The following is a 26,840-nucleotide window of genomic DNA, read 5'->3' as shown; positions in this document are numbered from 1 at the left end:
GTAGTAGACAAAAGTTAAAGATGATAAAAAATATATATTGCACCTAGAACAAAAAGTTCACAAAATGCAAGACACACTTCAAGTGCAAGATGTAATTGATTAGACGAGCTCACATAAAGACATATCATGAAAGCTAGATGTAAACTCACTTTGTTCTAAACGAAGTTCAAATCATTAGACATGACTATGAAGTTTGGTGAAGACAAGGCATAACTATCAAAGTGTCAGATGGAAAGATCACAAGACACAAGTGCTATCAACATCAAATGAGTATTAGAAGTGTAAGGGCAAGTATGAAAACACCATTAGATGACATGTTACAAGATTAGAAATCTTACAAGTGTTAAGACAAAGTACAAACACTAAACGAAGTATACACCAATTAAGGCAAAAAACAAGTTATAAATGTTGATGGAGATTTAGACACAAGGGATGTAGTTTAGATGCAACTTTCAACAACTCAACATAAGATACATTTGTAACATTATCAATTAATTACAATTTTATCTCAAAATAACTTTAAAAAAATTTAAATATGATTATAATATTAGAACACATAATATATAGGACAAAAATTTTATATTATAAAAAATTGGATCCATAATAACAATAAAATTATGAATACATAATAATAACAAAATAAAGATATAGATTAAAAACAAAAATAAAAAATTGCGGATACAAAATTTAATAATTTAAAAGACATTTTTTAACGGAAAATTCCCATCTCAAGGGTTGTTTTATTGGTTGGGTAATTTCTTCCTTCACCTATCTCAGCTTTTCCGACGTCGTTTCATATCAAAACGCTTAAACAATGGCGTTCTTGTTGAACAAAACAACAATTGCTTCCCATTTTCGATCTCACTCCCAGGTATCATTATGCTTTTTTCTATAACAAATTGAATCATAATCATTACCAATTTCATGTAACATTTCGGTTTTCTTTTTTCTTATACTGAAAATTCATTTTGAGAAATCAGAAGACTCAAGATTCCGCTTCTTTTCCACGCCGTCGATTCCACGTTGAACCTGGGTCTCGTGAAAAAGCTGTAAGGTTTAATTTTGTTTATTATTAGATTTGTTATTATTTTTCACGATCAAGTAATTTTGTGCATCTATATCACCTATTTCTACTCATAATTACTTAATTTAAATTGGCAAAAAAAGTCGGGTTTGAAAAAGACCCCCTTCATGAAGTTAGTGAATAAAACTGGAAGTTTTTTTTTTTTTTATATAGATTCATTTTTTAAACAAATATTGGCATTGGGGTTAGGCAAATTTGTGAAATTGATTTTGGTTATGTCTCCACAAATCTGTTTTTTGACTTAGGTATTGCAATGAATAGGTAGAGCATTTGCTGCTTGTGAAGGAAGTAAAACAAGTATTTGTATATTTTTTAATATTATTTTTTTTGACCTTTTGCGAATTCCTTGTAGAAAGTCACATTTTTACTGCTTAGCAGACATAAGTTTTGTGATTTCTTTTGTTTGCTTGTTTATTCATTTTTACTGCTTGGATTTTGATGCAGCTCTTGGCGGAAGATTCAACTCTGAAACCATTCAAATCATATAAGAAGAGTGTAAAACAGCTCAAAAGAATTGGAGATGTTCTGACAGTTGTTGTTGTCGCAGGTATGCTGTCTTTAAACTCTGATTTTGATTTGTGAATGGAAGTTGAAAGACTTAGATGTCAAAAAATGAAACTGTGAGGATAAGTACTTTATTATCTCTTAAGGATTGAAATCGCTTGTTAATGAGCTAAAATATTTTATGCTTGTTTGAGCTGGACTTTGTTGTGACAGTTTACATACTTGTGAAGAAATCTGGAATCTTAAGTCTGGTAGTTGCTAAATCATTTGAACGGGCTTATGATTTTTCTGTGAATGTTGTTATTGTTTCATTTCAAATTTGTTGGCCTTACGGTCATTCACACATCATTCTAAATGTTAAATTTGTCCTTGTAGTCTCAATAAACTATAAAAACCATAATTTGGAGCAAAACTTAGAGATCATGGTTTTTATATTCTTTCTATCAAGTTCTCAAAGCAGGTAATGACTTGTGAATTTTGTTTTCCAACATCAATAGCTTCCGTTGATTCTAAGTTGCACAGTTTTAGAGAGAAAAAAACCATGTAATTGCTTAAATTAAGAATTTGATCTAAGTTTTGTCTGACTGATAAGATACTGTCAATATTTTTATGATTTAATCTTACCGGGTTGTTAGAGGAGGACATGTGAGATGAACCGGTCTTGGTGGTGTTTTCCAAATTAATTAACCAGATAAATGAACACATAAGGGAGTCTTTTTTTGGTAAGCTTCAAAGGAAAATTAAATTGTTCAAATCTGTTTTCTCTTAGGTCAAACTTATGAACAACTTGGATGGAAATGGTCTGAGCCGGATTTTTTTTTTTGGCTTAGGCAAAGCTCTCGTTGATTTGGAACTATACTATGCCTTATCGCTTCTGCAGTTTGATGCTGAAACATGATTACTTCAAAAGTAAATTTGGATTACTGAGTATGATAGATTATAAAAAGTTTATTTTGAAGAAAATTTCTGAAAACATTGGAAAAGAGGACATGGTACTCTTTAATCCTGAGTGTGTAACTTTTGGTTTTTAGATATTGTCATTTTTACAGGGCTTGTTTGTGATAGAGACAATAGGACATACTTCCTCAGTAATATTCTGTGTACAGGCTTCCTTTCTAGCATTGAACAAATATGGTTACTAGCATAATTGTTTGAAGGTTTATATAATACTTTCAGAAGTGAAAAGAATATAATAGTATTTGCTAACATGTTTCAGATTTTTGTAAGAATATTTTAGCTTGTTGAAATCTTGATTTCTCAGTTATTTCTTTTCATGGACCCCTTTTACTGCGTTTTGGCATTGTGTGAATATCATGACAGCACTTATTAATTGACGACTCTGCATACACTAAATATTCTGCGTTACCTATCTGTGTGTATTTGAATATACGCTAGTTTGTACTATGTTACTCCTCCTGAAACAATCATACTAATTTCTCATCCTGTTCCATCTTTTCAATGTTCTTGTTGTCTTATTTCTGATGTTTCAGGTTGCTGTTACGAAATATATGTTAGAGCTGTTGACCGAGAGGAAGTACAGAACCAGTAACATTCTGAAAGTTCTTGATAAAGCGAATATTGGGAGTTAGTTTTGTGTTTTGTTGTACATTGGTGGCAACAATTTGGACTATTATTGGCCATTTTAGAATAAGTAGAAAAGCATTTGAACCAAATTGCATGTGAATTAGTAGTTTTTTTCACCATTCCAGAATGCTGTCTGATGATTACAATTTCGTGGCTTTTGTGTGAGAAACAGATAGTACTCGTTCAACCAAGTTTGAGGGCGAGCAGTTGTCTGAGGGGTTGGTTGTGATGATCTATGAGATGTTTAAGGCAATTCTATAATCAGGCTTTGCCTGAAATGTTGGTGAATCAATATTGATGAGAATTGTAATGTGTTGGCCAATTAAATAATGTATATTAGTCTTAAATATGTTAGTGGTCTTTTAATATACTCTAATTTTATTATTTTGGACTCTAATTTTTTTGTAAATTTATATCTATTTAATATAAAAAATTTACTGATATAATTCCTGTTATCAGGGTTTTGTCATTAAATAATGATTTGACAAATAAAAAATTACTGATCAATACATGTCGTGTCATATCTCAAAGTAACATTATATTTCATATCCAAAAGTTTTCATTAAAAAGTAACACCTTGCCAATGAGAATTAAAGCAATAAAATTTTACATCACAGCTAAGATCATTCTAAATTATAATTATCGTATGGTGTCTAGATTTAAACAAAACAATATTTTTAAATTAATAACATTAAGCCAGTTGTTCATAATATTTTGTGTGGCTTCATCAACAAGACTCTACCAACATATATTAAAATAATAAAATTTAAATTTTTGGGAACAAATTGATAAAAAAACTTAGAGAATAAAACTATAAAATAAATGGATATTTCCAAACGACCTAAAAAATAATTTTAGAATATAAGTAGTATAATTAAAATGATATATGAATATTTTATTATTAAAGTGAAAAATGTATATAAATAAAAAAAATCAATTATTCAAGTTTCATTTTATTATAATCACGGTCTTTCTAAAAATTATTCTTTTTTTTTATTTCTATGTTTTCTCTCTAAGATTTTGACTACCTTCTTCATTAGACTGACGATCGGAGGTCATCACTAGGTTCTTGAAAGTGAGTGAAGTAATATTGTCCAATCAGAATTTTGATTAGTGTAAGTTTATTTTTACTCATTCTTTTCCTTTAAGTCATTTTTAAGTTGTATTGTTTTCCTGGGTAGATGTGTTTGCATGTGGTACTTGAGATTTCATGATGAGTCTCTCTTAGTTCAAAGTCTTAGTGATATGTTTGGATCATCGATCAAGACTCTATGGTGCAAGCTAGATTATCACTGCTTTCTTTAGGAGTTAAAGCTCTTTGTGAGTAGGCATATTTCTAATTAAATCTGAATATGAAGGTGACGTGGTTACAAACTTTAAATTTTCTTGTAAGGCTTGTTGTTGAGTAAATTAAAGTGTTTTGATTGAGATTGAATGTTAAATTATAGAGATGATAGATTTTGTTGATTATGTAAATTTCATGTTGATTGTTATGAGATGAAATTCTTGAATATGTTTGAATTGTAGTATGAATCAATTGAAGGGTAAACATTGATGATTGTTGTTTGTTTGAGTTTTGAATTTAAATTTAAACGAATTTGGTTTAGAGTTATAAATGTAGTGATATATAAACATAAAAGTTCAAAGACAATAACTCTCAAATTTTGAGCAAGGTTGTATCATTTTAATCTTGTATGTTTTGTAAAAATATAGATTTGGGTATTGATTTTTGAGAGAAAGCTTGAAAAGATAGTTAACTTTATAAAGTTTCTTATAATATTTTCACTTCAGTGAAAGATTTTCGCTTAAGCAAAAAATCCTTGCTCAAGCTAGAATGTAAAACTTGACATCAAGAGCTGGTTCTTGAAAGATATTCAAGATTTGATCCTTTTTTCTAAAAATGGCTAAGAACAAGCATGCCAACTACATTACTGTTTGGAATTGAGGGAGCACGAGCTAGAGAAGAACAAACTTAGAGAATAAAAGAGTAGTGATAAGAAGAACAAGAGCATTGCACTAAAAGTTGTTTTTTAGAATAAAGAACTGAAGGAAGAGGAATTAAAGGAATGTAGTGATTCTGAAAATTCAAGTCCGTTGGTCACAAAATTTGGAAAATTTATGAAGAAAGGAACTAAGGATAGAAACTTTCAATAGAAGGTATGTAAATAGAAAACCTTATTCAAGTTCCTCTAATTTTGCATGTTTTGGATGTGGAAAAAAGGATACATCAAAATTGAATGTCCAAATAGTCAAAAAATAACTTTGACAGGAAATTTGAGAAAGGCAGTAAGATTAGGAAAACCTTGCATGACAAGACAATGAAAAGACCTCTTCTAGTGCTTCTTCAAAGAAGGATGAAGAGGCGAATCTTTGTTTGATGTCTGGTTATGAGCCCTCTTCAAGCAATGTAAGTACTATAATTTCTAAGAATGAAAACAACTAAAGTCAGCTTGTAAATCTCTTTAATGAGATGCACGCAGAAGATAATAGATTGACCACTTCCAATAATAGAATCAAGAGATTGAATATCTAGCTAGAAAATAAAGTCACCACATTAGAAGAAGAATTGAGTAATGTTAAAATTGATTTGGAAACCTTTGAGTTTATTTATTAAACTTCTTCTTGTGGTTGTTTTGAATCAGGTCAGCCAATTCAAAAGGATTGTGAAAATTGTAAATCTTTGCAAGATAAAATTCACAATCTTATTAAAACTTAGTCAAAGTTTTATATGCGAGGAGGAAATCTTGAAGCATCATTAGGTTTACAAAATTGTGTTTTTGATAAAGTTGGGATAGGTTATAAACCTGTTTTTCAAAATAAAGTGAAAGAATACAAAATTTTATTTTCTTATAGAAAACTAAGTGTTTCACCTTTCATCACTTGTTCCTATTGTTTGAGAAAATATCATATTGTTAGAAACTGCAAAAACATAAAATATGATATTCCTAATGAAAAAGTAAAATGGATTCCGAAAACGAGCCAATGAGGAAATTAACACGGTTGGGCCTAAATTAATAAGGATCGATATCTTGTATAAATTATTTTGCAAATGCACTTGAAGCCAATAAAGAACTGTGGTACTTAAAAAATGGCTTTTCAAGGCATATTATTAGTGATACTAAGATATTTATGAATCTAAAGCTTAAAAAGGAAGGTTATGTCACTTAAGGTGATAATAATAAAGGAAAAGTCTTTGATTGTGGTGATATAGGAAATGGTTCCTCCGTTACCATACAAAATGAACTCTTTGTTGATGGTTTGAAACATAATATGTTGAGTATTAGTTAGTTGTGTGACAAAGGTCATAAATTAATATTTGAAACTAATCATTGCCTAGATTGCGAGTCAAAAATAGACAAAGTTATGTTAGTTGGTAAGCGGGTTGACAATATTTATAAGTTAGATTTTCATCAAGCATCATCTAGGATTAAATGTTTGTTAACTAAAAATGAGGATTCATGGTTGTGGCATAAAAGGATTGCTCACATTCATATGAATCATCTAAATAAATTGATTACTAAGGAATTGATAAATGGTCTTCCAAAGCTTAAGTTTGAAAAGGATAAAGTTTATAAAGATTGTCAAAAGAGAAGTAAAAAATTCTTTTAAATAGAATAATTATATTTCAACAAATAAGTCCTTTTGAACTGTTACACATGGACTTGTTTGGTCCCTCAATAACTATGAGCCTTAGGGGATTTTGTAATACACTTGCCATTGTATATGATTATTCTAGATTCACATGAATCCTATTCATTGTGTCTAAGAATGATGATTTTATTGCTTTTTAAAAAGCTTGCCAAACTTTTTCAAAATGAAAAAGGTTGTTGCATGGGTGACCACCACAATAGAATAGAGTTGTAGAAAGGAAATATAGGTTTTTGGAGAAATTAGTTAGAACCATGTTAAATGAAACTTCTCTTCCTAAATATTTTTGGTTGATGTTGTTAGTATTGTTTGTTGTGTGCAAAGAGAGTACTAATTAGGCCAATTTTTAAGAAGACTTCTTATGAATTATATAAGGATAGAAAACCTAATATAGACCATTTTAGAGTTTTTGGATGCAAATGTTTTTGTATGAAATAATGGTAAAGAAAATATTGGCAAGTTTAATGCCAAAGCAAGTTAATGTATCTTCTTAGGTTATTCTTTGAATAGTCATTCATATAGAATTTATAATCAAAAGCTTATGACTATAGAAGAATTTGTTCATATGGTATTTGATGAATCTAATCATGGACTACAAGTGTTACTTAAGAATGATGTAGGTAAGGAAGACCTGTTGGATATCTTCACCAAATTTAATTTGAACAAATTAAGCAATCAAGTTTATTCAGGCAAATCTGCTACTGGACAAGAATCTCATAAAGATTTTCCCAAAGAATGGAGAATTCCTAAAGATCTCTCATTTGACAATGTAATTGGACAAATTGAAAAGAGAATATCTACCATGCATTATTTAAATAATTTCTCCAATACAATGAATTTTTTTTTCATAAGACTAAACTTAAGAATATATGTGATGCTTTAAAGGATGAACATTATATTTTCTACTATGCATATGGAGTTAAATTAATTTGTTAGAAAAGATGCTTGGATACTTGTACCTAGAACTAAACACGTGAATGTAATAGGTACAAAATGAGTTTTCGAAAATAAAATTATCACTGGAAATAAAGTCAGACTTATAGCTAAAGGGTACAATCAAGAAGAAGGGATAGATTTTGATGAAACTTATACACCTATAACTAGGTTAGAGGCAATAACGATACTTCTAACACATGCTTGTATGCGTGGCTTTAAGCTTTTTCATATGGATATCAAGAATTCCTTTCTAAATACTTCATTAATATGAAGAAGTTTATGTATCTCAACTTCCTGAATTTGAGGATCATTAATATTCAAACCATGTATATAAGCTGAAGAAAACTCTTTACGAACTAAAGCAAACCTTAAGACATTGATATGAGAGGCTTAATAACTTTATTTTATCTTAAAATTACAAGAGGGAAAAAGTTTATAAGACTTTTTTCATAAGAAAATTTCAAAATGATATTATTCTTGTACAAATCTATGTAGATGACAATTTTTTGTGCCACTAATAGTTGTAATAGTTGTTAGTGTAAAAAAAATTGTATAAACTATGTAGTCGAGTTTGAGATGTCTAGAATGAGACAATTAAATTACTTTTTGGATCTCTATGTCAATCAATTCAAACATAATACCTCCATTACAACAACAACAGTTACAACAGTCACGTGATAAGTTTAAATTCAAGTTTTATATAACTTTTTTATAAGAATATTTTGATATGATATAAAATTTAAAATTCTTAGACTTTAAACAAAAAATCCAAATTATAAAAATAAAATAAAATATTAATTAAAGTATAGATCTTATAATATTTGAATACTAAGCATAATAAAAAGATAAATTAAGATATCATATAATAACTCTAGTAAGAAAGATATTAGTTGTTCAATTAACTATTTTTATATTTTTAATTGTTAAAAATGTTTTAATATAACATATTTTTAATTTTGAATTAAATTAAGTGAAATATTACATTTTTTATAAAAAATAAATTTTATTACTGTTAGAAGCTAAAATTACAATATCTTACATTTTGCAGTATAACCCAATTATTATGATTATTTTGAGAGAAGCAAATTCCAAATAAGTGCTGCAGACATCCATTGCGGTCAGTGGAAACACGACAACTTTCTTAAATATCGCGATATGTTCGAATCTTGGTAGAAAATAGAAAGAAAAGTGTCAGTACTGAATTTGAGATACCTGCTGTGAACGTCATCAATGGCACTATTGTCATTTAAGTGCTATGATTATGATTTACTACTGAAACTTTTTACTTTTTTATTTTATTTTTGTCTCTAGTAAGTTTGAAAATTAGGTGCATCATATGCAGGACCAGCATTTTCAACTGCTCCTCTGAATTTGTCTGAGTCTGAGCCGTTAATTTTACCAACATACAACTTTGTGAGTGTGAAAAAGAAAAAGGAAAAGAAGAAATTGGGAGTGTAGGAGGAAAGCAAGGAAAAAAAGGTATTCTCTTCCTTCAGTGAGGTTCTGAATTGTTCAACTTGAGATGGCATCATTTGCAGGGACTACCCAGAAGTGCAAAGCATGTGAGAAGACAGTGTATTTGGTGGATCAGCTCACTGCTGACAACAAGATCTATCACAAATCCTGTTTCAGATGCTACCACTGCAAGGGTACCCTCAAGGTTTGATGATCGCAATTTTTTCTCTTGCTTCAGAACTTACCAAGATCAAACTCGAGTCCATGCTCTAAACTTGAGTTTTCTCTTCATACATGAGCGAGGAGGATGCATTGTGTTTCATCCCCACATGTTTTATTAGAAAACCTTCATCTTTTTGTTAGTTTTGCTATATCTATGGTTTTTTATTCACTTGTTTTTTTTCTTCGATTAATGATGATTTAATCTGCATGTCATTGCTTCAGTGAATGGTGAGTGCTTCATACCGAAACTTGATTTTGATTGCCTAGTAGAAAATTTGTTCTACTTTCTAGCAGTTACAACACAGGGTTTTGTGCATAATTTCAATCTAATTGTTAGAGAAAGTAAGTAGTTTAGTCATAAAATTGAGGATGGGTGATGGAGGGGGGAAGATCAAGATTGAATAGGATGAAGTAAATGCATGATTTTGAGAAGGATTTGGAGGATTTTATGATCCTAAGTAGTTGAAGGCTCTTGATTGATCTAAAGAAATGGAATTTATATTTTTATTGATTGAAGCTCAGGTTATATAGCTGCTATTCGCCCCTATTCTTCTTTTCTTAAACAAAATACATTACACTTTTCTCTATATGTCATTTGCCATCCAAATTCTTGTTCTTATACGATCATGCATCTGTACGCTTTTTGGCGTGATCCAATGAAATTTCGTGTTCAGCTATTCTTTGACAAAGGAAAATGATGAATTTACCTTTGCACCTGCAAAACATGTCATTAATCTGAATGCTTTCTTATCCAGGGGTTTCCTTCAAATTTGATCAGTTTATTTTTTTAATTAGACTCTGTTAGCTAGTCATGAAATAGAAAACAATGTCTATTTGGATGAAAATATGCCATTGTGTTGTAACTTTTTGGTTGAACCTGCAAGCACACCGTGACATTAGTGTAAATGCTGTCTTATTCAATGTGACATTTGAGCTTGGAACTCATTCAATGAATTTGAAAAGAAAAAACTCATTCCCATAGTGTCCCTTTGACTCAATGATTTCAGATGTTCTGATTCTGAATGATAGAATCTGTAATCCGGTCACATGAAATAGGACATAGTGTCAGTTTAGATGGTTGTTTTTCTTTGAAGCCTAAAGATTGAAATTGTTAAAGATCAAGTTGGTTGATACATCTAATCCTCTTTGCTTCATGCATCCCTGCAGTTAAGTAACTATTGTTCCTTTGAGGGTGTTTTATACTGTAAGCCACATTTTGATCAACTCTTTAAGAAGACTGGCAGCTTGGACAAAAGTTTTGAAGGTGAGTTGCTGTTATTTTGCTGTTTCCAACACATAATACTCAAAATTTCTATCATTCAGATCATCCTGCTTCTAATTTTATTTCTTGTTTTTTCTCACGTTTATATTTATTACTTGTAGGTATTCCAAGAACTGCTAGACTTGAAAGATCTGCTGATCAGGTTTCACACATCTTTTTAACTTCAAAAATATTTCTTTTCATCTTAGAATTCTTATTCAGTCATCTTAAATGAAGTTTCTTTTTACACATTGCTGTTTAATTCTTATATGTAAATTCTCTGGGGGGTTTTCAGGTCCACACCAATAGCAAGGTTTCAAATTTATTTGCTGGAACTCAGGAAAAATGTGTTGCTTGCAAGAAAACAGTGTACCCAATTGAAAAGGTACATGACTATATTTATCAAATTTTCTTCATATCAAGCAAAACTGATCGATCCAAATTATTATAAAGTCCCAAAATCTCTGAATTCAAGTTCTCTGTATGCTTTCATCAAAGGTACCTTTATACTTGTGAAGAAGACACGAGACACCTAATTTCTTTGCTTTACATTATTAGTGTTTGGTTCCCCTCTCCAACACCATCTGATTTGTGTTCCTTATTGAAATCTAGATCTAGAATCTGTGCAAGAACTTATTTAGACTTAAATTCGGCTCATGCAGAAATGAAAAAAAAATGAGCCAAACCTCTGATACTCACCAGACAGCCAATGTAGCAAATGGTTTCTTAGAACCATAGGAAATCTGAGCAATGCTTCAGCTTTGCCTTTGACCACCTACTGTATTCAATGTTTTTAAGTCAAATATTGAATTGGTACAAAAGACTAGCCCTTAGCAAAATGTTTGCATCTAAGGTGACTTCTAATTGTTTGACAGTGTAAAATCTTTACACTAATAATGTATTAACACTAACTGTTCAACAAAATGGAATTAATATACTAAATTAAAAAACTGTCTTGGAGCAAACTAGGGAAGACTGGCTTTGTCAACAGAGAATATATTTATTTGACTGCATTTATCACTGTATAGTCTCACAATAACTCCTCAAATTCATTTGTTTCCTTATAATCAAAGTCAGAATTATGTTATAAATGACATTCAAAGTCAGAATTATGTTATAAATAACATTCAAAACCAAAAATTAAAGATAATGATTATCGGTCATTCAAATTTTCCCTGAAAACAAAATCGATGGTTTTGAGTTTAATGTTTAACTGGCTTAAGTAACCTCTTTCACTACAATCAAGATATTATTAGAAGACCATATTCTCATTTTATAATTGTGTAAACCGATCATTCAAGAAAATGAATAGATAACCCAGACTTCTTTCTCTGACACCCTCTTTTTCTTGTAATTTGGGAAAAACCAAGAAGGAGTAAGATGCATTTAATATCTGTGTACTTACTGGAAAATAGCAATGTGCCCTTATTCTTCTGTTTGCGGGGAATGAGGCATAACAACAAACTTGTCTAAATTAATGTCTTTTTATCGTTATCATAAGGAGGGTGAACTTTTGCGACAGAAAGATGAGGAAGAGAGAGAGTGAAAGATCTATTTTAGATCATGAGTTGTTAACTTTGGCAACAAGTTTAGTGTTTTACATCATATTATGTCTTATATTAATATCCAGTTTTCGTTCTCAGGTAGCTGTTGATGGAACATCTTACCATAAGGCTTGTTTCAGGTGCACTCATGGAGGATGTGTAATTAGCCCCTCAAATTATGTTGCCCATGAACACCGCCTTTATTGTAGGCACCATCACACTCAGTTGTTCAAGCAGAAAGGTAACTTCAGCCAACTTGATAAGCAAGAAAATGACGAAGGGGTGACTGAGAACACAACAACTGAGTGATAGCATGCATGCAACTTTCAAATGACAGTGGCTGTACAAGTTCAGTTGACTCTTTTTCAGGAACATATGCCATTGTTTCAATCCATATTTCTCTCTTTTTATTTTGCATGTGAAAAATTTTGCTAGACAAATTTTGGGGTTAATAATTGAGAATTAATATGTAGATATTTCAGCATAATCATATGGCTGAAAATCTGTATTTTGCTTTGAAGGTTTATGAAGCTTCTACTTTTCATTACTGTGGCAAAATCTTTTCTGCTCTGTAAATTTCCTGTTGATTTTGGTTATTCACATGAAAAAATCTACCCGTTGTATCAACATGATGAATTTATTCATAACTTTTACTTTAATTGACAACTAGGAATACATTAGAAACAACTATTCCTGAAATTATCTAGGACTAGTTGAAGTATAACTTACAGTAGAAAAAAAAAGATAGAGCCTCACCACTAATTAAGTTTTTTTTTTGTGTGTACAGTGATTCCATCTATATTTTCATGCTTACTATGCAAACCAACCTTTCACCATTTTGTCCCTTGGACACAAGTACACACATTCAATGATAAAATCATGTCAAACAAGGGAAACAATGTAAAGTGATTTAATGCTTATTCTCTTTTCTCATAGGATTATTTATAGGTGCTTTTAAATTGACTTGATTAGTTGATGCAACGAGTAGAAAGAATTCATAATGCATGGCATGCTGGTTGACATTGTTACTTACATGCTTTTGCTTAGTGATGGCAAAAACAAAAAAGCAGTGATACATGTACAACTTGCTCCACTATATAATTCTTCATTTATGATATAAAAAAAGGGTATTTTTGTCATTTCATACAAAAGTTGAAATTTTAGTTAAGGATATACTGGAGAAGGTTATATCATTTTCCAAAAAGAAAATGAAAGATTTTGGATCAACTTTTTAAGTCTATCGGTTTCCACATTTTCGTGCTCTCTTGTAATGATTAGTCTTATTCACTGCTTCCATACTTTTTAGTCTGAGCTATGTTTGCTGAATTTGCTTTCAACCAAATTTCTCTTAGCAGAAGGCAAAAAGAAGAGAGAGCTTTTTTTTCATCCTTTATCTTTCCCTTTCTTGCAATATATATATTAAAGATGAAGAGAGTGAAACAAAGTATGAGAGACAAACCATACATCACCCCAAACTCACTTGTTATACCATGAATTAAAAATATTAGGTATGTATGACACATTATAACATATGAAGTATAGACACCGAGATATATCTAAATTAAAAATTACATTGACAGGAAACATGTTAATATATATATATATATATTTCATAATTTGAAAAGTAAATTATAATGTTTGAAAAATTTGCATTTGTTCATCCTCTAATTATGGTTCATTAAGAAATAAGCTAGTAATCTCAAGAATTATAATGTTATCCAATAAAAGATCTCTTACAATATCTCATAATTTAGTTTTTTCTTATTTGTATTTTGAGACATAGTGTTTTTAATTAATAAAAAAGATATTGATAGTGTCACTCTGATCAATTAAAAAAATCTATAAATTAAATAATAATATTAAATTTTAAATAAAAATACATTGTATTCAACACAAAAAAAATAATTCTATAAATTAAATAATAATATAAAAATGCACGTAGTCATTTGCATTGTATTTTCAATTGAAAAAAAAGTAATGAAAGTGTCACTGTGACCATTTCAAAACATAGTTTTGAACACGATATTTCAAATAAAATATTCAATGTGTATTATGTTATCTTTTCTTTTTTTCACTCTGGTGCTTCCGGTTGTTTCTTTTTTTTTTCTTCTTTCTTTTCTCTTCATCTCCAATGTGTCCAAAAGTTGACATGTGTCCGGCCCAAGTAAGTGTATTTGACATCGTGTCGTGTGTCTATGTCTGTCATGCGTTCGAAGCGCGAAAGCTAGGCTTCTGAACCGTGTCAGAGTTATATCTTGCATCCAAATAAATAAAAATTTGATTTTCATTAGATTAAGGGTGTACTATCTTCTTCAAATTTTTTGAATTTATTTTTATATTACCATAATTTAAATTTTGACCAGTTAAAAATCTTAAATTTTTATAGACCATGTATGAGTTATATTAGTAATTTATTAATATTATTAAGAAATTTGAGGGATAATCATATGTAATGTTTTATAAATCGTGTTATTAATAATTTGTTATTAATTAGTATAAATAAAAAAGTGACTAATTATTTACTATTGAATTGAGAGACGTATAAGATCAAATATTGGGTGGTTAGAAAGCCTTGACCTTCATGTCATCCTAGGGACCATTCACGCTAGAAATATATGAATACAATTGATATATTTAGTGAGATTTCACTCCACAAATCTAACTTAGAGGTTAAGATCTATGATCACGTAATGGATTATCTGGCTCATTATACTTGGAGAGAATTCAAAAAAAAAAATTGCTTTAGAACTTATACATTGGAGTCATAATTTCAAAGAATCTCATTTTTAAAGCTTTGCCTTAAAAGTAACTTTTTCACTTAAGTATTTTTTATAGAATATTTTGGTGTTCACCATGGTAGGTAGAATCGTTCCTACTCCACAAAATTCATATTTCCAAAGACCCATAACATATCAATGAGAGGATCAATAATGAATTTCCAACAAGATTAAGAAGATGACACTGTGACTTTGTAACATGTCATGTAGGTAGTAAAACAAAAGACAAATGAGGCTCAATAGAAAGTTGAGACGACTAAACAAGAGCAAGAACAAATCTTTAAAAAGAATAAGGAGTTGCGGCAAACACTCCAACACCAAATGGCTAATGGAAAGAGGATGAATACCAAAATGCATTCATGTTACGATGAGTTTTTCATGTAAGTCCTTTTTGCATATGGGGATCTTAAATATGGATATTACATTAAATTCACTCTGTAGCTTTAAATACTCTTCTTTTGTATGCAACATTCTCGATCGCTGACATTACTCATCTCCTTATGTAGCATAGCCTTTTGTACCAAATCATGGTAAAATTGCACACAATATAGGACATATAGTTGAGCCAGAGTTGAAATGTTCTTTATGACAGGAAGTTGTTGAAGAAAACAACTTTATCTTGTGCTCCAATATATCTTGGTGTTTACTTGTTATTAAACTTGAATAGATCTCATTTGTCAAAACAAGGCAATGGACATTTCCTTTAACATAGAGTAAGTGTGTGCATGTTCAAGTAATACGATGTTAGCTTAATATGTGTGTGTTCTGAGCATCAATGCTTATCAGATGTAAAGAAAAGACTACACGATGTTGTATCGTCTGTTAGATGAAATAATTGCGTCTTACATTATTTGTTATTTAAATAAACTATTTGTCTTACAAACAAAGTATGACAATGTTTTTTAATTAGTTGTTTTCAACACTTAATCAAAATTCTAAGGTGTTGGGCTTTTACCTTAACATATACATTTGTAATGTCCCAACTACCTTGTATTTAACCGTGAATACCACTTACATCCAATAAGATTTAACCGTAAAAAAAATCATTATATTTGGAAGAATTTCACCAAATAAATATAACTTAAAGACAAAAATTCTTAGTCACTTAAGTTAATTACCATAATAATATAAATAGAGAGATGTTCTAAAAAAGAGAAAGACTAAGATTATGGATCTCATTTTTTTTTAAGGCTAAGCTTATTTTATTAGATAATGTATAGGCAGTATTTTGTTAGGCTTCTATTTAGTTAGTTCATGTGCTTTCTTTCTCATCTTCCTTGCTATGTATATAATCCCTTGTGTAGCTTCACCACAGATCAATAATATTTTGTCTCTCATTCTCTTATATTCTAATATGGTATCTTGAGCCACAATTTTTTTTTCTCTGTCAACTCATGACCTCCCCTTCATCTTCTTCATCTTCCTCTTCTTCTTCTTCTACCTTTGACCTTTCTGCCACTGTGTTGTCCATGGCCACCTCCACCAACGTTCACCATTTTAATACCCTTATCTCCCTCAAACTCAATGATGACAATTTCCTTGTATGGAAACAACAGGTACTGGCTACCCTGCGAGGTCTTAAGTTAATGCATTTCTTGGATGGAAATGTTGTTCCTTATGAATTTCTGCAAAACCAAAACAACTAAAATCTGGAAAATCATACATATTTCTCTTATCACAAACAAGATCAACTTCTTGTGGCATGGCTCCTTGCTTCCATGTCTTCTTCTCTCTTGACCAATATGGTGGGTCTTGATTCGTCTACTCAAATCTAGAATTTGTTCCTCACCTACTTTGCCTCTCACACTCGCACAATGGTAAAGAAGTTTCGCCTTCTCCTAAAGACCCCAAAGAATGATCGCTCAATTTCCACTTACATTAATGACATTAAGAAAATAGTTGACTTTTGTTGGTTCTCCAATTTCCATTGTTGATCATGTTGATGCTATTCTCGATGGGTTATTTCCAGATTTTGATGGTTTCATCACCTCCATTCTCTCCCGCAGTGACCTATATACTATGGATGATCTTGAAGCTCTTCTTCTTACAAAAGGAACGATTTGACAAACACAAACTGGCTCAAGATCCTCTCCTTCAGGTTAACAATGTTTTTGCTCCATGATGTGTCAAGACTCAAGATCGTAGGAAATTCTCCACTTACACTCCTCGAGGAGGACGTTCATACACCCTTCCTAGTTCTCGTCCTCTTTCTCATCCTTCCTCCTATCAACCTTCTTCTTGGCATTCTGTCAAACAGTTTTTCCAAACGCATTTGGCATCGTTACGATCCTCCTCCCACCACCTTCTTCAATGTTAATGTATCACAACATGCTCTGATCTTTGATAATGACTTGACACCCTCCATTCTTAGTGTTTCTTCCACCATCGAAGACCCTCTATGGTACTCTGAAACTGGTGCAACACATCATGTTACAAAAGACTCCAAGATCTTCACTCACAAACAACCATATAACAGTAATGACGACCTCAAGCTAGGTAATGGTCAAGGTACGCATATTTTACATACTAGGTCTGCTTCCTACACTGTTCCTCACTCACACACTATTTTCACACTTCATAATCTACTACATGTTCCAGCTATTACAAAAAAATCTCACTAGTGTTTCTCAATTTGCCAAAGACAATAATGTTTACTTTGAATTTTTTCCTAACTTCTGCAACATTAAACATGAGGTAACTCATCAGATTTTACTTCGAGGAGTCATTAAAGATGGCCTTTATGTGTTTCCTCCCTCCCCTAATCTCACTGCTTGCATGTTATTAAACAATGTATAGGCAGTATTATGTTAGGGTTCTAGTTAGTTTGTGTGCTTTCTCTCTCGTCTTCCTTGCTCTGTATATAATTCCTTGTGTAACTTCACCACATATCAATAATATTTTCTCTCTAATACTCTTATATTCTAATATATTTCTTGCTAAAACAAAAGTTAAACCTTATATTAATCATGTTAAAAACAAATTGTTTGTTTATTTCTTAAAGAAAAAGAAATCTCTATACATATGAAATGCTAAGCTGAGACGGTAGTTGCATTGAGTCTTCATGTTGATCATTGGAAAAGAGAAAAAAAAAACATTTGTTGGATGAATTATGTATTCACATATTGCATGATTGTTCATCATATTTAAGGAAAAAAGAAGTGATATAGAGAAACAAAAGAGATGGAAGAAAGGACGAATTGCGTGATGTTGCTGAATTTTTAAACAAGAAGAAAGCAGTGAGGGAGAGAGAAAAGAAAAGAAAGTGAAAAAGCGAATGGTTGGTGGGGGCAATTGGAGGGAATTCTATGCATTTTGGGGTCTCCTCGTGCAGTGAAACGAACTTTTATGCTACGAACTGCACGAGTGGAGTGTATGTTATCCACAACTCTTGTTTCTTCTATCAAATAAATATCTCAACTTTAAACTTAAGTTCAATCATTTCAAGAGTTTTAATTTTAATATTCGTAAATAGTAATTTGAAAAAATATTTAAATTATAATTTTTCTCATTATATAATACCATCAGTTTTCTTAAAACATTTAAATTTATGTATAGAGTTTAATATCTAGACCGATTCTCAATTTTGTCATTTTTTATTATATATTTTGTGTTTTTAACGGAACAAATGTTCTTAGTTATGGTTAGTATTCAACCTCTTCGTCATTTCTAGATATTAATAATTATTTTAATAAAATATAATCATTAAAGTAACATCAATGGGTAGAACTGATTTAATTATTGTCTAAAACTATTGAAAATGAAGAACTTTTCTTATTTGTAGTTGTTATAGTAAAAAATACATTGGTATAATTTTTAGGGCTTTTAGCTAAAGCATCTTGAATTGTCCTTTTATTTATAATGAGAGTGTATTTTATAAGTTCTAATTAATTGTTCTATCATTCTAAATCTTAACTAATAATATTTTATCTTTAAAGTTTGAAACTTTCCTCAACTGATTTTAAGTATAACAAATAGATATCTCTTTATTTTTTTTTATTTAAGATTCTAGGTAGTTTTATCGAATTTCTATGTTCATAATTAGCATACCCTATAATCATTTTTTTTAGATAATTACAATCCCTTTTAATAGAAGATCATGCTAACTATCGATACAGAGTTTTCCGGATTCAAGCCTTTTAAGACGAAAAACCTAATTATAGTTACATTTTAGACGAGTTGAGTCTTAAAAATTCGTTAAGTTAAAAAATAGATTGACTCATAACTACCTACTTTATTTTAAACAAAAAACGATGAGATAAAACCCATTTTAAGAAAGTGACATTAAAACATATTAATATAGTTAATTGAAACATTTGAGTTAAAAATGTATTGAGGTCGAGGTCCATAATATTATTTTGGAGGGAAACTTGATTAAATAGAGTAGGTATTTGGTTTTTTATCTAGCTAGAAGAAAATTATATTTGACCAAGACATAACTTATCACAATTTTTTTTTAAATGGTTAATTTTAGAAATAATGTAACTAAGTGATACCTTTTTATTAGTGTGTGATATGTGCTAGTTGAAAACTTCATGATGGAATTCTCAAAAATGAGGTATATAAACCACGTGTGCATGTCTGGACTTGAAGCCGTAATGAGGAAAACAAAACTTGCATGCATGTCTTAGTGGTAATAAGGAATAAAATCTCGATCAAAGCCATAATCAGGTATACAAATCCCGTGTGCATGTCCAAGTCGTAATGAGGATTAAAATCCCGATCAGAGCTATAATAGGATGTCCAAACCTTGCAGGTATGTCTCGACTTGAAGTTGTAATCAGGTGTATCAACCTCATGTGCATGTCCCAACCGTAATGAGGATTAAAATCTCGATCAGATCCATAATGGCGTGTACAAACCTCGGGTGCATGTCCCGACTTGAAGTCGTAATGAGGTATACCAACCTTGCATACATGTGTTGGTCATAATGAGGATTAAAATCCCGATCAGAGCTGTAATGGGGTGTTAAAATCTCACATGTATGTTCTGGCTTGAAGTCGTAGTGAGGTATACAAATCTTGTGTGCATGTCCTAGTTACATTTGGAGACATCAATGACAACTTTCTTGGGTTTTCTGAAATTTTCAAGATCTGAATGGACAAGATTGGAGAGACCACATATGCAAAGGGAGTAAGTATAGGCTCAAGAGGCAAAAAAATCACATTAGCTAATGCTAATATTTTGGGCCTAAGACTTAACACTCTTTTGCGCTAATGCATCACAAAATGCTTTGATCATGATAAAACTATCCCTCCTAGAGAACAAGGTGCCATAATCGCATCAGTACTCTCTACTACCACAAGTTTTCATATGAGCCTTCCAATCGAACTATAGAACATATTTCTTATAGCAACATTTACATTTCCACTTTTTCTTGTTACGATTTTTGAATAAAGAACTTAAAGACATGAGTTAGAGCTAAAAGCCAAAGTTTACATTTTCAGTGTCTGATAGGAAAATGATGAAGCTAATAAGTGAGATTTGCACTAATCAAGAGTGAAGCAATATCAAGAGGATTCAAACAAAGGAACAAACGAAATACTTTGAAGATCCTTTAGGAGAAAAAAACTGAATTAAAGATGCACATCTGAACTTTCCTATTTAAGTGTCTAATACGAAAGAGAAAATGAACAATTTATAATTGGAAAGATCCAAGTCCATAAACAATCAAGCCCCAACAAATAGAGTTCATATATATGGAGAAAGTATTTGAAAAACAATTACATATTAAAGATACACAAATTCTATCAAAAGTCAATATTTTCATATTCAATGTTTAGCATGTAGAAGATGATGAATAGAACTGGAAAGAAAATATCCAAGGGCTAAATTGATTCAAGCCTCAACGTCCACATCAAATACATACAGTTAAAGAAACATTTTGAAATGTTTCATATGATTCAAGGACGCGCAAAGTGCATTATAACAAAGGTTTTCATATTTAGCATCTAGCGCATTGAGGAAGAAGAACAACAACATGACAGCTTGAGATAATACTCGAAGTTATGAATATTAAAGTGTCAACGTTTAATAGAGGAAGATAAAGAAAGTTTTTAAAAAGCCTTAATGCAAAAGATTAATCAGAGCAATAGTTTCCTTATCAAACGTCTAACGACTAAATAAAGATTGAAGAATCCTATAGAAAAGTTTTCAGTTGTGTTTATAATTGTGCATAGAATTTCTTATCTGCTAGAAAAGAGCAACCTATGAGAATTTTGGTAGTGTTCTTAATCATTGTAAATCATTCACTATTGTGACTTATACCTTATTATCCTGCATTGTTCTATATGAACAAGAGTATTTTCACATTGTATTGAGAGGTCTTGATCTGAAAGAGAGACTATAATAGTGTACCTGGAGAGGTTAAAATACTTGGTGAACTTGTAAAGGTTGAGAATATTGGGTGAACCTGTAGAGGTTGAGAATACTAGGTGAACTTGAAAATGGTGAGAATACTTGTATAACCTGAAGAGGTATAAGAATACTATAGTAGTGAAAGGTTCTTGAGTAGGTTGCTCAAAAGAACTAGACGTAACTCTTATTGAGTGGTGAACCAATATAAATTTGGTGTCCATTTTTATCTCTCTATCTTTAGCTATTATTTGTCGGACTTTGTATTTGTTTGTTCTTATGGTTTGCTATTAGTGTTTAGACTCCATTCAACCCCATTTAGAGTTTGTTTATTCATAGTAAGAGATATTTTATAAGTTCATATTAATTGTTCTATTATGATATTATCTAATTCTTAAAGTTTGAATTTTTCTGATTTAAAGTATAACACGCATATATTCCATTATTTATGTCTAAGATTTTAAATAATTTGATCGAATCTTTTTCTTAATGATTAATAAATCTTATAACAGGCTCTTTTAAATAAATTATATTTTCTTTTAATAAAAGATCATATCAACTAATACACTAGTCAACTTAAAAATGAAGATAATATATAATAATTAAACTTAATAAATAAGTTTATAATTTTTCTTAAAAAAAATAGCATATAGTAACAACCATTTTATATTAAATATTTTATAAGTCATGCCACAACCATTTTCAATTGCTTAACATAGTCATTAAAATTAATTATTTTTTTAATTTAATCAAAAGTTAAAGAAAAAATATTTAAAGAAATTTCTTCTTCAAATATTTTATGAGACTTTTAAAGTTATTAAATTAAAAATTCAATAACTTGACTCATAAAATTAACTTGGAAACATCCCATTGAATATTTGTGAATAATTTAATAAAAAAACTATATAATATCATCATAGTTCCAATAAATTTGACTAAAATATATCTAAAGAACTTGGATTCTGTAATAAATAAGGTTAACTTCATAAAATTAGTTTATAAAATTAGTTTATAAAATTATATATATATATATATATATATATTAACTTGAGATGCCAATACATATATACATTTGAAAAAAGATATGAAAAAAAATCCAAAAGAAAATATGAAAAGTTGTACTAATACAACCATTAAAGAAAATATTTTAAAAATAAATCTATAAAGATAACGTGGAAGTTTAATCTTGTATTTGTTGACTAAAAAAATAAACTTTTACAGATAATTATCATATTTTTTTATTTACCTTCTAGTTTTAAAGGGTTAATTTTAGTTTTTATTGACAGTAATGATATGAAGTAATACGTAATAATCTCTCTTTCATCATGTGGATTAGGAAAGTACTTGCTCTGGTGTACCTTTCCTGAATGTTTACTTTCTAAAACAAAAATAACTTTGTTTATACGATTTGGAACAAAATCTATCAACAACTAAGAAATAAAAAAACAAAAAAGCACAATAAAGAGGAAGAAATGATGTAGTTTTTATCGAATAAAGTTTGGTTCAGTCAATGTTTAACTACGTTCTTTAAATATATTAATTAATGTAAGTTGAATCTTTGACACTAATTATTTGAAATATTAAAATGTATTTAGAAAATTGACCCATTCCAATAGAGATTTTTTTATACACGCAAATTTTAAAATTAAATATTTGATTATAGAAGACATAATTATCCACCCACCATAATATGTTCGGTAGTACACAAGCCACTTTGATTGCAAGTGTCTTAAAAAGGTTGACTTGTTACGTCAGGATCCATATTCTTTAATATCATTTTAATTACTATTTTTAACCCAATGCAACAAAAAGTGAAAAATATTCCATCACATATTTATATTTATATTTATATTTATATTTATATATATATATATATATATATTTACTTTTCTAATTCATCATCCTTAAAAGAATATAGTATTTTCGCATCTTTCTTTATTTTATCAAACATGGCTATATTTTCCTTATATGTTTTATCATATAAAAAATCAAAATTAAAAGTTAATTAATGATTAGAAACCACTTTAACACTTATGTTAACATAGACGTTATTTGAGGCATGTTCGCAACTTGTGTGCTTTTATTTTTTTTAATTTTCATCATTCATATTTAAGTTGTATGATCTAGATTTACAATTTTTATTTATTACGTAACAAGTGTTTTCACTCAAATTTTTTTATTTTCCTAATATTTATATATATTTTTCTAATACACAAAGTAAATACTCACTACAAGAAAATCATGAAATAAAAACTAATTTTTAGATACCAAAATAATTAGTTGTCATAGTAACTAAATTAGAGAACATTTTAGAAATTAAAAAAAATTGGTTTCTAAATTAATTTATATTATTGTTAAATAGTTTCTAAATTTGTATCTAATTAGCAACCAAGGTTTTTCTACCAAATTTAGAAACTAAATAATTGGTAGTTAAAACTTGGGTTGCTAATTAGATACCAATTTAAAAACTATTTAACAATAATAGAAACTAATTTTTTTTAGTTTATAAAATGATCTTTAATTTAATTTAGTTATTATTATAATTAATTATTTTAATCTCTAAAAATTAATTTTTATTTAATGATTTTGTTGTAGTTATTTACCATTATAATTTTGTATGTGCCTGATTTAGTCTGTAAACATGAATGTATAGTTTGTTAAGAGTTCTATAATAAAATTTTAAAGAGAATTTAAAGATTAAACTGCGAATAAAAGATAATTTTTTGAACAAGCTTGCGTACCTGTTATATAGAAAACAAATATATTGGTGTTTAAACTAAAATATTCAAATATTCTTGGCGATATTATTCTTCTCGGTGAATTTAAAAAAAAATGTAAGATTATTCAATGAATCGTAAAATTAATGATTAAGATTAGCCAATAATCGTCGCCACATATATTCTTCACAACTGCACAAGATCTTCGCAACATACATAATTTTTCATAATTTCACTACATCTTCGTGAGTAAGAATGGACTCGTTATATATTATAAACATAATATTTAAATAATTTGTAGAAAAAGATAATAAAATGCCGTCCTTGGATTAAATTATACCTTTATGCTGATATATTTTAATCGCAAACGACTCCATTCGATGTTTTTCGCTATGGCCAAATTTATGCCAATAATTGTAATGAACAATGTTATGCAAATAATATTATAAATTTATATCAGCAATCACATTAATTAATTTTAATAATTTAATTCGATATCAATGCCAACATTAAAAGTTATAAGAAAAAAATAATCATAGTAAATATTCTTAAATATAGTTTTTCAGTAATTTTGAGTTGACCTATCTATTATAATAGAGGATTATTATTGTCGCTTATTTTATTGTCGCTTATGATCAATACGCATCTCTCATCTGAATTTGGTATACATATTAGATAAGTTCTTATTGTAAACTTAGGAAATAAATTTTAAACTGAATTTAATTAACTCTATGATATTTATTTATATGTATTGAATTCAAGATCAAATTGTTCAAACAGAGTTCAATCTTTAACAAAAACATCATTGTTTAAACTTTACTTGTTTTCTAAAATTTTAGAACATTGGTAAACCATGTATTATTGGTAAAATTTACTTATTTAACTATTCTTGCGTAAATTATTAAGTTTTGTTTTGTTATATCTATTAGTTAAAAGTTAAAAAGATGAATTCAGATATTTTGATAACTCTATACCAAATTAAAACTCTAAAAAGATAAATATTTTTTTTACTAAAAATGAATCTTATATAAAGAAATGAAGTAATTTTAACAGTTGTAAAAAGATGTTTTTTTACTGTATTGTTATAAAAAATAACATTTTCTTAAAAGATACACAACTCTCCAATCAATTTTGAAAACGGAAAAAAATTGAGTTAGGTCCATTAGAAAACCAAGAGAGTAGAAACAATCATAGAAAAGTGGTGATGCCCATGGAAGGTTGATTTCAATGGAGAGTAAAAGCTAATTACACTAAGATAAAATATGTCCAACTTTACTATACACATTTATGCCTCAACTGGGGAGAATTTATCATCTGGGCTGGTTCTGGGCTCCCCTGAACTATGATTAATTTCCACATGACTAAGCAATCATGGAGTTTTTTTTTTCTCAGTTGCTTCTCTGTCCCTCACACCACATGTGGGTAACATAAAAAACACAGATCAGCTGGCAGACTCTGAGATACTTTGTAAAGAGGGTTGCCAAAATCTTGTCTTAGCTGTGGCACCAGCACCATTATTAGTTGGTGCTGTTATCCTTGCTCCACCTCTTTCAGCTTTGCTCTTTACCTGAAAAAACAACACAACTGTTAATTATATGAATGACATCACCAATTACGAATAAGCATACCATGAACCTCTATAAAAATCCAGTAATTTGGCATACAATAACTATGATGATGAGGTTTGAACTCAAGTAAATTTTCTAACTTTTCCTACTGAACAAACTATATTGACTAATTGTTTGCATTATGAACCAACACTTGTTTGTTCATGTAAATTTTGTGATATACATGTGCAAAGGGGAAATTGGCAAGTGAAAAATAATTTTGAATACATTTACAAACACCTAGAAAACACTCCAATAATGAAATTTACTGTTTAGAAAAAAAACGATGTTTCGTGATGAAAAATGGATTGGCATAACGAGAGAGACTACACATCAAGCACCACTCAATTATCAAATCTCTGGCTGAATGATGATGAACTATAATTGGAAGAGAAAATAGCAAAATTTAAATGGAAAAAAAGGAAAAAGCATTTTGGTTGGGGTTTTACCTTATTGTCCTTGATATCAGACCTCCTTGTCAGTTTCTCCTTCTCCAAATCTGGCTTGTGAACTGACTCTGACACGTTTTGCCTCATCTTTGCCTTTTGCTTTTCCCTGAGACCCTTCATGACTTCTGAACCCAACAAGAACCACTTTCAATTAAAGGCTCAAACTTGGAATACACAAAGAAAAAGTAAAAACTTTTTGAACTTGTTGAACTAGTTGCAACTAACCTTGAGTTGTGATGAGCCTATAAACTTGGCCAAGAAGAAGGTTGTCGGTGGGCTTGAGAAGCTTGATTCGAGTTAGGCGAACTGGGTTGTTGTTGGGTTTGTGGTCACTCTTCTTATTGGGGCAATTTTGAATGTGTTTGGTTGGACACAATGTGGTGGAGATGAGAAGAGCAACGTAGTGACCAGGGTTGGTTTTCATTACATGTGTGGCACTCACAGGTGCATAAAACTTGTCCACTTTCCCATTTGGGTGCTGAATCACCAGTGTTGCAGCATCGATGGCTTGGCAATTTCCCATCTCTTCGTTTCTTCCTTGCACACAAAATGAGAGAAGGTGGATGGGAACGATCAACACTCACTACTCTTTATAGCACCCACTCACTCGCACACTTTTTCATGCTATGGACTATGACTATGACTGCTTAAATACTTCATTCAATACATTACTAATAAAAGCCTTTCATATTAAAAACTAT

The 26,840-nt window shown here is 29.9% G+C and overlaps 3 protein-coding genes across 5 annotated transcripts; 2 read left to right on the top strand and 1 right to left on the bottom strand.

Annotated features, from left to right (window-relative positions):
- The first annotated feature begins 725 nt into the window (after positions 1-725).
- LOC137820941 (succinate dehydrogenase subunit 7B, mitochondrial) lies at positions 726-3,476 on the top strand. 2 transcript variants are annotated; one of them, XM_068625287.2, is made up of 4 exons: positions 726-871; positions 981-1,049; positions 1,529-1,631; positions 3,079-3,476. In XM_068625287.2, exons 1-4 carry the CDS (start codon positions 815-817, stop codon positions 3,135-3,137), a joined length of 288 nt encoding a protein of 95 aa, XP_068481388.1. In that variant the 5' UTR covers positions 726-814; the 3' UTR covers positions 3,138-3,476. The 2 variants fall into 2 exon arrangements, with proteins under 2 accessions (XP_068481388.1, XP_068481389.1); XM_068625288.2 differs by having other exon boundaries at positions 734-871; positions 984-1,049.
- A 5,402-nt stretch (positions 3,477-8,878) lies between these two features.
- Positions 8,879-12,783, top strand: LOC137820939 (LIM domain-containing protein WLIM1). 2 transcript variants are annotated; one of them, XM_068625285.2, is made up of 5 exons: positions 8,879-9,416; positions 10,601-10,697; positions 10,817-10,857; positions 10,990-11,079; positions 12,338-12,783. In XM_068625285.2, exons 1-5 carry the CDS (start codon positions 9,279-9,281, stop codon positions 12,545-12,547), a joined length of 576 nt encoding a protein of 191 aa, XP_068481386.1. In that variant the 5' UTR covers positions 8,879-9,278; the 3' UTR covers positions 12,548-12,783. The 2 variants fall into 2 exon arrangements, with proteins under 2 accessions (XP_068481386.1, XP_068481387.1); XM_068625286.2 differs by having other exon boundaries at positions 8,962-9,416; positions 12,379-12,783.
- A 12,491-nt stretch (positions 12,784-25,274) lies between these two features.
- Positions 25,275-26,840, bottom strand: LOC137822690 (uncharacterized). Its single transcript, XM_068627635.1, has 3 exons — positions 26,365-26,840; positions 26,140-26,264; positions 25,275-25,650 (listed from the first exon to the last, which is right to left on the bottom strand). The coding sequence occupies exons 1-3, from the start codon at positions 26,660-26,662 to the stop codon at positions 25,525-25,527; spliced, it is 549 nt and encodes a 182-aa protein (XP_068483736.1). The 5' UTR covers positions 26,663-26,840; the 3' UTR covers positions 25,275-25,524.

Source organism: Phaseolus vulgaris, chromosome 9 (genome assembly GCF_051622355.1).
Source record: "Phaseolus vulgaris cultivar YP4 chromosome 9, ASM5162235v1, whole genome shotgun sequence".
In the NCBI taxonomy this organism is placed as follows: domain Eukaryota; kingdom Viridiplantae; phylum Streptophyta; class Magnoliopsida; order Fabales; family Fabaceae; genus Phaseolus; species Phaseolus vulgaris.
Note: the sequence above shows the minus strand (reverse complement) of the source record. Positions and strands in the feature narration are given on the sequence as shown.